Source organism: Lepidochelys olivacea (genome assembly GCF_965140295.1).
Source record: "Lepidochelys olivacea isolate rLepOli2 genome assembly, chromosome: 4".
Classification (NCBI taxonomy): Eukaryota; Metazoa; Chordata; order Testudines; family Cheloniidae; genus Lepidochelys; species Lepidochelys olivacea.
Window position 1 is genome coordinate 18,892,720 of NC_140414.1, and position 13,864 is coordinate 18,906,583.

The window sequence follows — 13,864 nt, forward strand, 5'->3', positions numbered from 1 at the left end:
TGGTTTGCCATACCTCACTCCCAGAAACTTGGGCTGTTCTCCAGGTGCTGAGGTCTCGGTCTCCATCTTCAAGCTATCGATGTGGGCAATGGAGATCACAGTAGCAGCAACGTACCAGGGCAGGGCCATGAAGGAACATATAATCATCAGAATAGCCACCCAAAACAAATCCAGATGATAGCCAGCACCTTTCTGTGGAGGGACACAGGCAACAAACGTTATAGCATTCAGCTAACCATCAAATGTTTGAGAACACCAGGACCTTCTCATAGTTCTAGATTGATGGTAATGGCACACAAGTCATCTTGATCAGATGTTAGCAGAGTATGACCTGATGATCTTTAGAGGCTGAATTATCAATGTAGCTGCTGCACACAGGTATATATTACAGTGGTGGGTGACTTAACAAATAAAGGGGGTAGGCAGCCTTGTGAGCAATTTCGGAAGAGATCAAAATTGCAGAAAGTCCACCAGTAATTAATTGATCACCGTATTTACAAAACATGCATATATACTATATGCGGGAAGGGGTGAAATTGATGGAGTTCAAGCCCACCCACCAGCAAAATAACTCCATACAAAGGGTATTAGTCAAATCAAGCTATGGGCTGAGAACAGCTGCAGAAAGCGGCAAAAATTAGACTGGATGTACACTGAATCTTGGCAGGAATTTAAACGATCCAAACAATATTATATTCAAGTACTAAAAATATATGTATTTTCTGGGTATAATCTTGCAGGGTATTTCAACGCTGCTCTAGACTGCCCATTCTTTCACTTGGTAATGGGCCCTTTTAAAAAACAACCCCCCAAACACACCATTGTACAGTGCCATTTTTATAGTTAACTGTGACCCTTACTTTATTAGCTATTGTGTTGACAAGGAAATCACATGCCCAAGACTCCTGCAAAATTATCTGTAATGACATTGTCCACTTTCCCATCCTTAGAAATCCTGCTCTTATCAATCACATGTCCAAGACCCCTACAAAATTGCAGCAGAGTCTTAGAAAACAGAACAGTCCATTTGCACCCCATGACAACAAGAGAACTCAGAAAGTGCGGGGGGGCATGGTGCAACTACCTAAAAAGCAAGACAGTGGTTTACAAGGGAGAGTTAGCGGTTATCCTCAAACCCAGTTACAACAGGGCGTTTCTCTAGACACAGCAGAAGGCCAAGACTTATATCCTGCTTGTGCGTATGGGTCTAGTCCAGGGGTGGACAAACTTTTTGGTCTGAGGGCCACATCAGGGTTCCGAAACTATATGGAGGACCAGGTAGGGAAGGCTGTGCCTCCCCAAACAGCCTGGCCCCCACCCCCTATCCAACCCCTCCCACTTCCCGCCCCCTGACTGCCCCCCTCAGAACTCCCGAACCATCCAACCCACCCCTGCTCCTTGTCCCCTGACCGCCCCCTCCTGGGACCCCCCAACCCCTGACTGTCCCCCAGGGACCCCACCCTCTAACCAACCCCCACTGCTCCCTGTCTGCCCCAACCTCTATCCACACCCCCACCCCCTGACGGGGCCCCCGGGACTCCCATGCCTATCCAACCCACCCGTTCCCCATCCCCTGACCACCCCCTCCACAGAATCTCCGCCCCTGACTACCCCTAGGACTCCCAAGCCTATCCAACCCCCCCCCCGTTCCCCATCCCCTGACCACCACCCCCCCAAACCTTCACCCAATCCAACCCTGTCCCCTGACTGTCCCCCAGGACCTCCTGCCCCTTATCCAACCCCCCTGCTCTCTCCCCCTTACCATGCCGCTCAGAGCAGCGGGACTGGCAGCCGCGCCGCCCAGCCAGAGCCAGCCCTGCCACCGCACTGCCTGGTAGGAGCTCACAGCCCGGCTGCCCAGAGCGCTGGTGGCACGGTGAGCTGAGGCTGCGGGGGAGGGGGTACACCAGGGGAGGGGCCGGGGGCTAGCCTCCCCGGTCGGGAGCTCAAGGACCGGGCAGGACAGTCCTGCGGGCTGTAGTTTGCCCACCTCTGGTCTAGTCATCATCACAGAGAACACATTTACAGGAAAGCCTCAGTACAACGTCAATTAGCATGAAGGTGAATGCAATGCTGAACAAATATCTGCAGAAATGAAATGACTCGTTACTTGGAAATCCGTCATAGAAACAAAGGCCCCAAGTCATCCTCTGGCTGAATACATGACATGCATTTTCTTCTTCTTGGGCTCTTGTGGTCTGATTTACAAAGCATCTACAACGCCCATTTGTGGAGGCTCAGCACTTTTGAAAGTCAGGCTGTAGTTCTTTAGGAAGGAGACAGTTATTCATAATACAAATTCCATACACCCATCCACATAATGCAAGCCCTTACTCCTTGCAAAGATCCTTTCATCTGATATTAACAACCATGACAGTGTCTTTTTCTGAAAAGTCACCCCCAGCTAGCTTAAGTGACACCCTGGACATCGCAAACCTTTAGAAACCCAGGGTAATAAATAAAACCTTAATAAAACCAGTCCCCAACTTAACATTAGTTTTAAGAACCTATTGTGAAATAAGTATGAGCGTAATGACTTACTAAAGTCTACCTAACAGCACACTTGAACTAGAAGGGTTATCAAAGCCAAACAGTGCCAAAAGTCTATGTTTACCAACAGTTATCACACTGTGGTATCGTAGATCCTGTACTCAGAACAGGAAGCAAGTGCAGGATTTTAGTGACTGCAGTGGGAAAATGCTGACTTCATAAATGGCCACCACGGTACTTTATTTTTATGAACCACCTCCAGATTTGTGTACTGTTGTTGAGATTTTCAAAGCAATCTAGGGGGTCAATTAATTTTAAAGGGAGGATGGTGTCCAAATTCTCCAGGTTCCTTTAAAATCTCAATATGCGTTTTTCTGATAACTTGATGAAATTAGTTTGGAAATTGCTTGCTCTTTATGTATGCCAATAATTTGCTCAAGTTCAGACTAAAAAGGCTCCTTTTGAATCCTACACACACTATACCCCTCCCCTCCCACCAATTAATAGAGGAGAACAGAAAAAAACTCCAAATCACTGAACCATAAGGGGTGAGACAGGAAAGGAGGGAGCATTTTTAAGAACAGGATCTATAAAATTTCATATTTTGAAGATCAGAGGTTTTAAGATCTGTTAAATTTGAGTTTTTTTAGCAGTAACAGGTGAGTCAGACCTGCTGACTGATGTTCTACCTGGCAAGACCTGAATACTGTCCATTGTTTTCCTACTACGTGTACCACTTTACCTTGGTTAACAGGCCAGCACAATTCAGTCTGCTAGCCAGTGGTGCGCTGCCAATATTGTAACAAGGCACGCCCACGAAAACTGTCCCCACTTTCGCCTGTCAATAGATTTTGTGTACCAGGGCCACGTTTGCTGCCGAGGAGCAGAGAGGGACTACAAATCCATTCATTTTTTACCCCCATTAAAACAAAAACATGTTCTCATAACCACAACAAAGGAAGCAGGAAACACATTTTTACATTAAACAGCACTTTGGTCAAATGTTTATACTTTGTTACTGAAAAAAATAGACAGTGCGTTGCTAGTAAAGGAGCGTTCAGGTTGTATAAACTGAACTAACGTTGGCGTGGAGGTGTCGACTTTGCAGAGAGGGATGGTAGGAATTCTTTCCCGGCAGGTTTTGTTTTGTTTTTTTTTAAATACCTGCCTATTAGGTTCAATCTAGTCAAAAGCAAGAGAGAAAATTTAGCTCTTCAGAGATACTTGAATGAGACCCAGGGATGTCTCTCTAGCAGTAGCCAGAATGAGTGTCTCTGTCAGAGGCAGGGAGATTACCCCAACTTTCCCTTCGATTTGGTGGGAGGATTTTAACGAGCTCCGAGGAGAGACAGCCCCCACTCACCCACAGCACATCACTGCTAGTCATCATTTAAGTGGTGAACAACAATTTCACAGGGAAATGTACAGGAAACCAAGGAGCCTGAATGGCCAATACTGCTGAGACATTAGTCCTGAGGAGGAGATGGACACCACCAATAAAAGGATGCTGTTTTCAGTCATCCACTGCCTCCCTGAGGCTTACTCCTAATGGAAATAAAATGGCTAAATTTGTGAAGCAGCATAAATGCCGGGTTGGCGAGAAGAGACACTGTCTGAAATGGAGGCTATAGAAAGGAAGTTCACAATCCACCCAGCTGCACAGGGTGAGGGAATAAGCATATGGACACTGATTCTACCATTTGGTGGATCTTCCAGAAAACTGTACAATTCATGGCTGCACCTAGCCTCTATATTCACTTTCTTTTTATTATGTTCTTCTAATTAAGGTTAAAGAAAGGCTTTAACCTTTAGGAAGCTGTGTGCAGAATAATAATACAAGGATGGCCTGGAATACGATGAACTAAGACTGATGTTCACCTTGCTAAAGAAATAAGGAGTCCAGAGGTATATTTTATGCCAATCTCAGCAGTCAGCCAGCATTTCTTGATCCAGATCCCAAACAAAGGCCATCTTTTAATAAAAAACAAACCAAAAAAACCTTTCCCTTATTATCCTAACCCACTCTTTCAGGTCAATTTCAGGTTGATCTTAAATCTTCATGTGTTGTGAAATAATGCCAATCGTTACCATATCATGGTAATTATATTATTTATTAGGTTCACACCTAAATAATGACCCCAATATAACCCTCATTATGAATCAGTCTTTATTCCTACATTCCAGCCCTTTTAAAATGCCTCCTGTCCTGCGGAAGGGAGAGTCCTTTTTACAGGAACTCAATATTATTCAATGGAATTCATCCTGCAGGGCAGGCAAAACTCTATAGGGCACAAGAAACTGTAAAGGGCCAGTTCAGAGAGTTTATTTTAAAAATATCATTACATACCATATTGTGACTATATTAGTGACTACAAAGTTCTTCTTTAAAGAACATTCAAAAATGTGCATTTGAGGCCACCTTTCCTTATTGATTCTAATTATATAGTCTCTTCACTTTCTTTCCTTATAGTCTCCTTTGCAGTAAATATCAGCTGTCACACTGGGATCTGCCTGTTGGCATTTCCAGTAAAAAGTGGATATACCCCATTATCTCATCACCCCGAAGTCTCCAAGGCCTAGGTTCTTAGTATCAGACAGTCAGACCAACATGCTGAGTTCATTCAGGTGTAATGGTTATACAAACAAACCTTGTTTTCCATATTGCTTAAAACTATCTATCAATGATTTCCTTGTATGATAACCATGCTATTAAATAGATATTAATAGGGGCTTGTCAAATCTACAGAAACTTTGCCCGTCTTGATAAGGCAAGAGAAACCCTGACCCTTATGCTGTAATAAAAATAAAACTGTCAAAGCAAAATCAGCTCCAGTCTAAGGTTCCAGCTTTAAGGATCCTTTTGCTTGAGAGAAAGGCAGGCTTTAGAAGGAACAAACCCCCCTCCAAGTGAACCTATCAGCAAGCATAAGGTCAGTAGGCACGGTGGTATCCTCAACCTCTATCCACTGGATTCTAGTTACTGCTCAGTTAATTCACATCATCTTCCCATCTGAAATGGTCAGACGGGGGATGTCAGTGACAATAATTAGAGCTGTACAAAGGTATTCATACTGAATCTCGGACCTACCCATACTAAGCTGGTGTTCAGGGTTCAAGATGCTCCTCCAGCATGGTGGCAAGAGCATGCACAGCAGGAAAATCTGCACACCCAGCTCTGTCTCACTATCATACATGTTTCTAATGTGCCATAAGAACCTCCCTCAGCTGGCTTCCCTCTCAACAAACCCCAGAACACTCTGACTACCTATTGTCATCGCCTGGTGGGCCCAGTGCCTCTCGGATGGGTCACCACTCCCTGATCTTGTAAGTACAGGGGGTGACAGGGGCCCACAGGGCAGAGCCAGTGTCCTGTCATCCCTTCAAACTCTAGGATTTACTGAGTTTTGTAGCGTAGAGGTCAGGATTTGGCTTGACAACTAACCCCTGCCCTCTACCCATCTCACACACACACACAGGGCCATGGGAAGAGGAAAAGAGTCCCTTCTTCCAGTGGCTGCTCCCCAAGAAAAGCAGCAGCAACCCAGAAAACTTAGTGTGGTACCTCGAGGACCCTAAGTCATTGCTTAGTTGCCACACACTAGGCAGGGAAGTCCCAGTGGCTAAGGAAGTCTTAGGGGGCAATGTAGCTCTCTGGGCTGAGTGTAACAGCCACTCTGGGGGGGCAGGACTCTTTTCCTTTCCCGCTGCCCTGTGGGACAACAGGGTCAGGTTGTTTCTTGACTCTTGCATCACACGACTCTGGGAATTGGGGGGCGGGGGCAGAAGAGAGAGGGGGAAATTATAGCCCAGTCTGGAAGGTCCTTAAGATGCAAGGTGGGGGTGCAGCCCCTCGACATCCCCTGAAGACACACGAAGAAAGCCAGCCACCATCACAAAGCAGCTTCTTCCTCTTAAAGACACAGCAACAGTAAAGAGGGGATGTCCCTGAGCTTCTCTGGGGAGGGAAAGTTGTTAATCAGTGGGCGCCAGAGAGGGCAGAGCTAGTCACGACTTTGATTAGCTTCCAACCCATGAGGGTCTGACCCCTGTGACGCAAGCAGCAGTTTAGAAACACCCTGGCGGACCACACCCTACAGGTTTCACAAATCTCTCATGCAGGGATCAGCATGGTGCTGGCTTCAATTTACTATCTGTATTTCTTGCTGGGAAAAAATAAAAGGAAAGCGAATTGGAAACCCAGGAAGGCAGCAGTGCAGCCATGCTGGCAGAAATCCTATCCTCCAAGGTGCCTCTTGATGTCACAGTCGGGAATGCTTCAGAAGGATGAATGGTAGGTATTGGCAACGCTGGTTCAACCATGTTGTAGTCAGCCAACCCTCTGCCCAGGCTCAAGCCGTAGCATCTTTTGAGTCTCTTGCCCCCACTCCTGAGCAATCTTATTGTTCCACGCAGGAGCCCAGCTCACTCCCAACACCCTTTCAGAGCCCAAATTACAATCCCCTTGTTCCTAGCCCTTGGCTATGCTTCCCCGTACCCACCACAGGGCACTGGCTGGATGCAGCCCTCCAGAGCCTTCACTCATACTGAGCTTGTAGTGTCTGTCTGCCTCAAAGAGGGGGCTTGAAGGAAAAGATTAGCAACTGCCTCAGGCTGAGCATCCTTGTTACTGGAGCTCGCTAGCAGACTCTGGCAGCTACCCTGTTCCAGGGAAAACAAACCCCCATCTCTGCAGCCACTCAAACCATTTTAAGCCCCACTTCTCCAGATGGAGCAAGTTCTGCAAGTGTGCCTAACTGGCACCGCATGACTGCAGGAATGCTCATTAGCCTTTCCATCAGAGGGATGGTTTGGGTCCCATCACATATGTCTCAAAGGCTAAGTGGACACCATACTTCTATCCTGCATATTCAGATCAAATGAGATAATCAGATAAGGTCATGGAGGATAGATCCATCACTGGCTATTAGTCAAGACAGTGCATGACACAAAACCGTACTCCAGGTGTTCCTAAACCTCCAGCTGGCAGAAGCTGGGACTGGACAACAGCGGGTGGATCACTCAAGTGTCCTGATCTGTCCATTCTCTCTGAAGCATCTGGCACTGGCCACTACCAGAGACAGGATACTGGGCTGGACAGACCACTGGTCTGACCCAGCACGGCCATTCTTATGTTCTTAAGCATTTTATTTTTCTTCTCCAGCATACAGGTTCTGGAAAAATCCCACAATTTTAACTGGCTTAGTGGAAAACCCAGGAGCGGCAAGTGAAAAAGGAGCAGCAGTAGTAGTACCCCTGCCCCAGCACCTGCTGGTGTGACGCACATATCTGAGTACCCTTCCTCCCCCTTTCACGGCGTCCTGCACGGCGTCCTCAGACTGAAAAATCTTTCCGTGATAAAAGATCTTTTTTGACCCTTCACCGGACAAGGAATTGAAAACTCAGCTGAGACCAGCTCTGTTAGAAATTACTACTATTCCCCCAAGCTCTTGGCTGAGCTCCAAGCCAGTACGAGCTGGGGATTTAAGGACGTTCAGTTCCCGGTGGGAGGAAATGCTTTTTACTACTTCTGGCCAACTCAGGGACCAGTGCGGATAGATTCTGGAATGAGCTTTGTTTACCCTCCGCCACAGGAACTGTCTACCATAGACATCTAGTACTGCTGAGAGCACTACTGCAGACAGAGAGGCCAGTTCCAAGCAGTCAGTGCTGCCTTTTGTTAGTTAAAGATGAATTCGGAAAAGTTCTCACCTTATGTATCTGCCCTTTTCACCTGCACCTCACTTGCTGACCACGGGGACAGCAAACAGCAGGTGGAAACAATGAAGCCATCTCCCCCAAAACTCTGACCACTAAATCCAATGAGAAACACCTTTGCAACAGGGATGGCCAGCTTCCTGTGCTCTGCTGTTGTGCTCTATCTGCAGGACACACCAGTGTCCCCAGCCTAAGTTAAGAAGGGCATCCATGCAGGGAAAACCATTTTTCTTCTCACTGTTTTTCTCCTAAGTCCCCCTCTGTGTTGCTTTGTCATCTTTTCCTTTCATGCCATGGCAGTGGTGCTGAAAACCAATGAGATAGCACTAAGAGCAGAAGCCACAGGTGAGAATTATTGGAATAACTGATTCACATATGAAATCTAGTAACCTTTTTTTCCATTACTTGGAAGTTTGTTCGGTTAACAGTCCACTTCCTGCAGGGAGAGAGTCAGAGTATTTCAAGCCTCACTCAGGGCTGTTTGAAGATGTACCGTGTTCATGCTTGGGGAATCAAAGGTGGGTGTAAGCAAAAGTATCTGCTCACAGCATAAGGCTGCTCTAATTTGCAGTGATTAGAGCAGCTCCCTAGGGACCTCTTCGCAAGCCAAGCAGTAGGAGGAGTGCTGTGTGGATAAGCCGTGCCCTGACAAGGCCCCTACTCCAATGGCGGGAGGAGTATGTGGCTGGCAATGATGATGACAGCTTTATGCCCTACAAGGATTCCCTGCACTGGGGCCTTTGGTGATGGCCAAGAATCTGGTCCTCGGGGTTTATTCCATCCTCACTCAGAAAGAACACCTACTGAAGTCTAAAGAAGTTGTGACAGAGTAAAAACATCAGGATCTGGGCCACCGTCTGTGTCCTTTGCTTTAACAAAAGTTGTTCGAGAAATACTATCGCTTTCAAGCTGAAGTGATGACTTTGCTTTCAAATCTGCAATAATAATCTGTGCTAGAACAAAATACATGCTATTACTAACCACCAATCATAGCATTTCTAAGGGAGCAGGTGTCCATTACCACCACAGGCTCTCTCTCCATCTCTGTCATGCAGAGGACAGGCTCTACTTTGCTGCACTCATGCAAGGTACAAGGCACCCACCTTGAGCTTGTGCTCTTTCCTGTTGACGATGACGGCTGTGATTTGCTGGTCCATGAAGATGAGAATGGTCACCAGCAGTGCAGGGATGGCAGCTGCGAGGTACACCCACCAGGGATTCCCTCCAAAGGGTGGGACGAACCAGCCTCTTTGAGGGCTGGTTGGCTTCAAGAGCAAAGAGAGGAAAACAGGCATCAGAGTGGAGACATATTAACGAACAACCCCCAACCAAAGCACGTTTATCCAGGTGACAAAAGGACCGAAACACTGATATGTCAAGCTGACTAAAGGAAGATTACTGAGGACACTGACAATTTGGGATTAATTATTCCCATATACAAACATCAGCTAAAGTTCAAAACCTGGAAGTGGTTATTAGGGGTCAGATCCTGCCATCCTTGTTCAAGTAGTCCTGCTGGTCCAGATTGTGGAGCTTCTCTCTCACTTGTGAGCACATTCAAGCATTGAAAGCAGTGAAACTACATGGGCGAGTGAAGGCTCACCAGTGTGAGTAAGCACAATACAGTTTGGCCCATTGAAATTATGGAGTAAGGTGCTACTCCATGGCTGTGACCATGAGTTGGTTGAGTTCAGAATCCTGACACAGGGAAGAAAGGTAAGCAGCAGGATACAGACCCTGGACTTCAGGAAACCAGACTTCAACTCCCTCAGGGAACGGATGGGTAGGATCCCCTGGGGGACTAACATGAAGGGGAAAGGAGTCCAGGAGAGCTGGCTGTATTTCAAGGAATCCCTGTTGAGGTTACAGGGACAAACCATCCTGATGTGTCGAAAGAATAGTAAATATGGCAGGCGACCAGCTTGGCTTAACGGTGAAATCCTAGCGGATCTTAAGCATAAAAAAGAAGCTTACAAGAAGTGGAAGGTTGGACATATGACCAGGGAAGAGTATAAAAATATTGCTCGGGCATGTAGGAATGAAATTAGGAGGGCCAAATTGCACCTGGAGCTGCAGCTAGCAAGAGATGTTAAGAGTAACAAGAAGGGTTTCTTCAGGTATGTTGGCAACAAGAAGAAAGCCAAGGAAAGTGTGGGCCCCTTACTGAATGAGGGAGGCAACCTAGTGACAGAGGATGTGGAAAAAGCTAATGTACTCAATGCTTTTTTTGCCTCTGTCTTCACGAACAAGGTCAGCTCCCAGACTGCTGCGCTGGGCATCACAACATGGGGAATAGATGGCCAGCCCTCTGTGGAGAAAGAGGTGGTTAGGGACTATTTAGAAAAGCTGGACGTGCACAAGTCCATGGGGCCGGACGAGTTGCATCCGAGAGTGCTAAAGGAACTGGCGGCTGTGATTGCAGAGCCATTGGCCATTATCTTTGAAAACTCGTGGCGAACGGGGGAAGTCCCGGATGACTGGAAAAAGGCTAATGTAGTGCCAATCTTTAAAAAAGGGAAGAAGGAGGATCCTGGGAACTACAGGCCAGTAAGCCACACCTCAGTCCCCGGAAAAATCATGGAGCAGGTCCTCAAAGAATCAATCCTGAAGCACTTACATGAGAGGAAAGTGATCAGGAACAGTCAGCATGGATTCACCAAGGGAAGGTCATGCCTGACTAATCTAATCGCCTTCTGTGATGAGATTACTGGTTCTGTGGATGAAGGGAAAGCAGTGGATGTATTGTATCTTGACTTTAGCAAAGCTTTTGACATGGTCTCCCACAGTATTCTTGTCAGCAAGTTAAAGAAGTATGGGCTGGATGAATGCACTATAAGGTGGGTAGAAAGTTGGCTAGACTGTCAGGCTCAACGGGTAGTGATCAATGGCTCCATGTCTAGTTGGCAGCCGGTGTCAAGTGGAGTGCCCCAGGGGTCGGTCCTGGGGCCAGTTTTGTTCAATATCTTCATAAATGATCTGGAGGATGGTGTGGATTGCACTCTCAGCAAATTTGCGGATGATACTAAACTGGGAGGAGTGGTAGATACGCTGGAGGACAGGGATAGGATACAGAGGGACCTAGACAAATTGGAGGATTGGGCCAAAAGAAATCTGATGAGGTTCAATAAGGATAAGTGCAGGGTCCTGCACTTAGGACGGAAGAACCCAATGCACAGCTACAGACTAGGGACCGAATGGCTAGGCATCAGTTCTGCGGAAAAGGACCTAGGGGTGACAGTGGACGAGAAGCTGGATATGAGTCAGCAGTATGCCCTTGTTGCCAAGAAGGCCAATGGCATTTTGGGATGTATAAGTAGGGGCATAGCGAGCAGATCGAGGGACGTGATCGTTCCCCTCTATTCGACATTGGTGAGGCCTCATCTGGAGTAGTGTGTCCAGTTTTGGGCCCCACACTACAAGAAGGATGTGGATAAATTGGAGAGAGTCCAGCGAAGGGCAACAAAAATGATTAGGGGTCTGGAACACATGAGTTATGAGGAGAGGCTGAGGGAACTGGGATTGTTTAGTCTGCGGAAGAGAAGAATGAGGGGGGATTTGATAGCTGCTTTCAACTACCTGAGAGGTGGTTCCAGAGAAGATGGTTCTAGACTATTCTCAGTGGTGGAAGAGGACAGGACAAGGAGTAATGGTCTCAAGTTGCAGTGCGGGAGGTTTAGGTTGGATATTAGGAAAAACTTTTTCACTAGGAGGGTGGTGAAACATTGGAATGCGTTGCCTAGGGAGGTGGTGGAATCTCCTTCCTTAGAAGTTTTTAAGGTCAGGCTTGACAAAGCCCTGGCTGGGATGATTTAATTGTGGATGGGTCCTGCTTTTGAGCAGGGGGTTGGACTAGATGACCTCCTGAGGTCCCTTCCAACCCTGATATTCTATGATTCTATGATTCTACTGAGCATGAGCAAGGTTGGCAGGATCCTGCTCTACGTTCAGGATCTGTCATTGCATTTTAGAAAACGTTTCAGTCAATTGACATGGCGTTAATGGGAACGACATAAATTTGCACTTCTAAATAAACTGCTTTCTAACTGGCTCAGCAATACAATCCTTTCTGGATAGCTTATTTTTTTATTATTGCTGGTCTGATGGTTGGTAATTTCACAGAAGGAAGACAGAAACGGCAAAGTGCGACAGAAGCCACAGAGTAAAATAACGGTTGTGTGTTGAGAGATCACTTTTACCTACCTTGAATTCACTTGGCACAATTAGTTTTGGTGTATCCACACCTACTAGGGCATCTATTCCACAGAAAATCAGAATGGACAAGATAATGGCAAAGTCACTGATGAGCTTTCTGGCCTGAAACAGAAGGTGACACCATAACAGTGGCTGGTACCAAGAGCAACTGTTTAAATTCAACGTGATCCTCTTATTCTTGTATTTGGTGGCAATTCAGGGTAAACGTTTCCCTTTCTGCAGGGACAAAAGGGGCACAGTGCAGTGGCTGAAGTGATTTTAAAAAAATGTGCTTTGGTACTTTATTACACGGTCTGAAAGCCAAACGATTAGGCCCTACACGGAACTGCAAGAACAAGCCCCAGGGAAAGGAACTTCTGTTGCAGAACACTCCCACAAAAATTCTCCCATGCGATTTTACCGATAATCTAATTCTACGTCGGCCAACAATCCCCATTATCCAGACCCAGTTTCCCATAGGAATGGTTTCTGAAAAGCTGTGATACAATTCCATCAGGAAAAACGGGCCTCTTATTAAAACAAGAGGCATCTCAAGTAAGATGAGAAGTGTCTGGAAGAAGAGGTGGTGGGAGGAGATTTTGATCACAGATCTCTGAATAGCTCTCCAAAGGAGATGCAAGATAGTTACTGAGATGAATAAGGGGGTCTGTGGCCGTAGTAAGATTTTTAGTGGTACACTGTTGGGGTTGTTTGTCAGCTGTCAGGGTTATTTGTCAGCTGTCAATATTAGATGCAAGACAGTGGCTGGGATGAATAAGGATGTTTGAGGATCTTTGGATGGTATGTCTCTAGTGCTGTTTGTCAGTTTGTAAACAATGGTAAACTGCAGAAAGCCAATCATTTAAAGAAGGAAAAGTGCAACACTGTGTATGTTCTGCATGCCTGAATGAAATAAAGGAGCCGTGTCATCTTTAATGCAACATCTTAACTCCTGGTTCATGCTACCTGCCTTGTGTGGTATGGATCAATGCACAGCCCAAGCCTCAGAGTTAAAATTTAAGAACACAATCCTGCTTGAGTAACCTAACTGTTATGGCTCATGTGCATGGATTGCTGGGTAAAGAATAACCCTCCAGCAGAGAAAAAATGGATTTTCCGAGACAGACTCAGTTTACACCTGCAGCCACCCCCATCAGGGCTTCAATTAACCAGCCGCAGGTTTTGTCTAGACATTTGTCCGTCAGCATCTTCAGTTGCTGAGCAAGTTCTGTTACTTCAATGACCCCACAGTCCTATGGGCATTTTGTAAAGGTGCCAGTAAGCAGGCTGACAAGCCCATGTGTGCTGCAGGATAGACCACAATAATTTAAAGTACAGCTGTAGGCCCCAATTCAGGAAAGCACCTAAGCACTTGCTTAACTTTAAGCAGAGAAAAATTGAGTAGGGATGCTTTCCTGAATTGGGGTCGTAAGGATTAAAAAAAATCATCATCACAGGGTTTCATTTC

At 46.4% G+C, this 13,864-nt stretch overlaps 1 protein-coding gene across 7 annotated transcripts in view; it reads right to left on the reverse strand.

Moving 5' to 3' along the window:
* SLC4A4 (solute carrier family 4 member 4) overlaps window positions 1-13,864 on the reverse strand; it is a 260,588-nt gene that overhangs the window by 22,117 nt on the left and 224,607 nt on the right. For all 7 annotated transcript variants that reach the window (XM_084625777.1, XM_084625779.1, XM_084625778.1 and 4 more), the window contains 3 exons: window positions 12,406-12,519; window positions 9,309-9,470; window positions 14-192 (listed from right to left, as the gene is read on the reverse strand). In XM_084625777.1, the coding sequence (XP_084481903.1) occupies window positions 14-192; window positions 9,309-9,470; window positions 12,406-12,519 (455 nt within the window). The remainder of the gene's footprint in view (window positions 1-13; window positions 193-9,308; window positions 9,471-12,405; window positions 12,520-13,864) is intronic.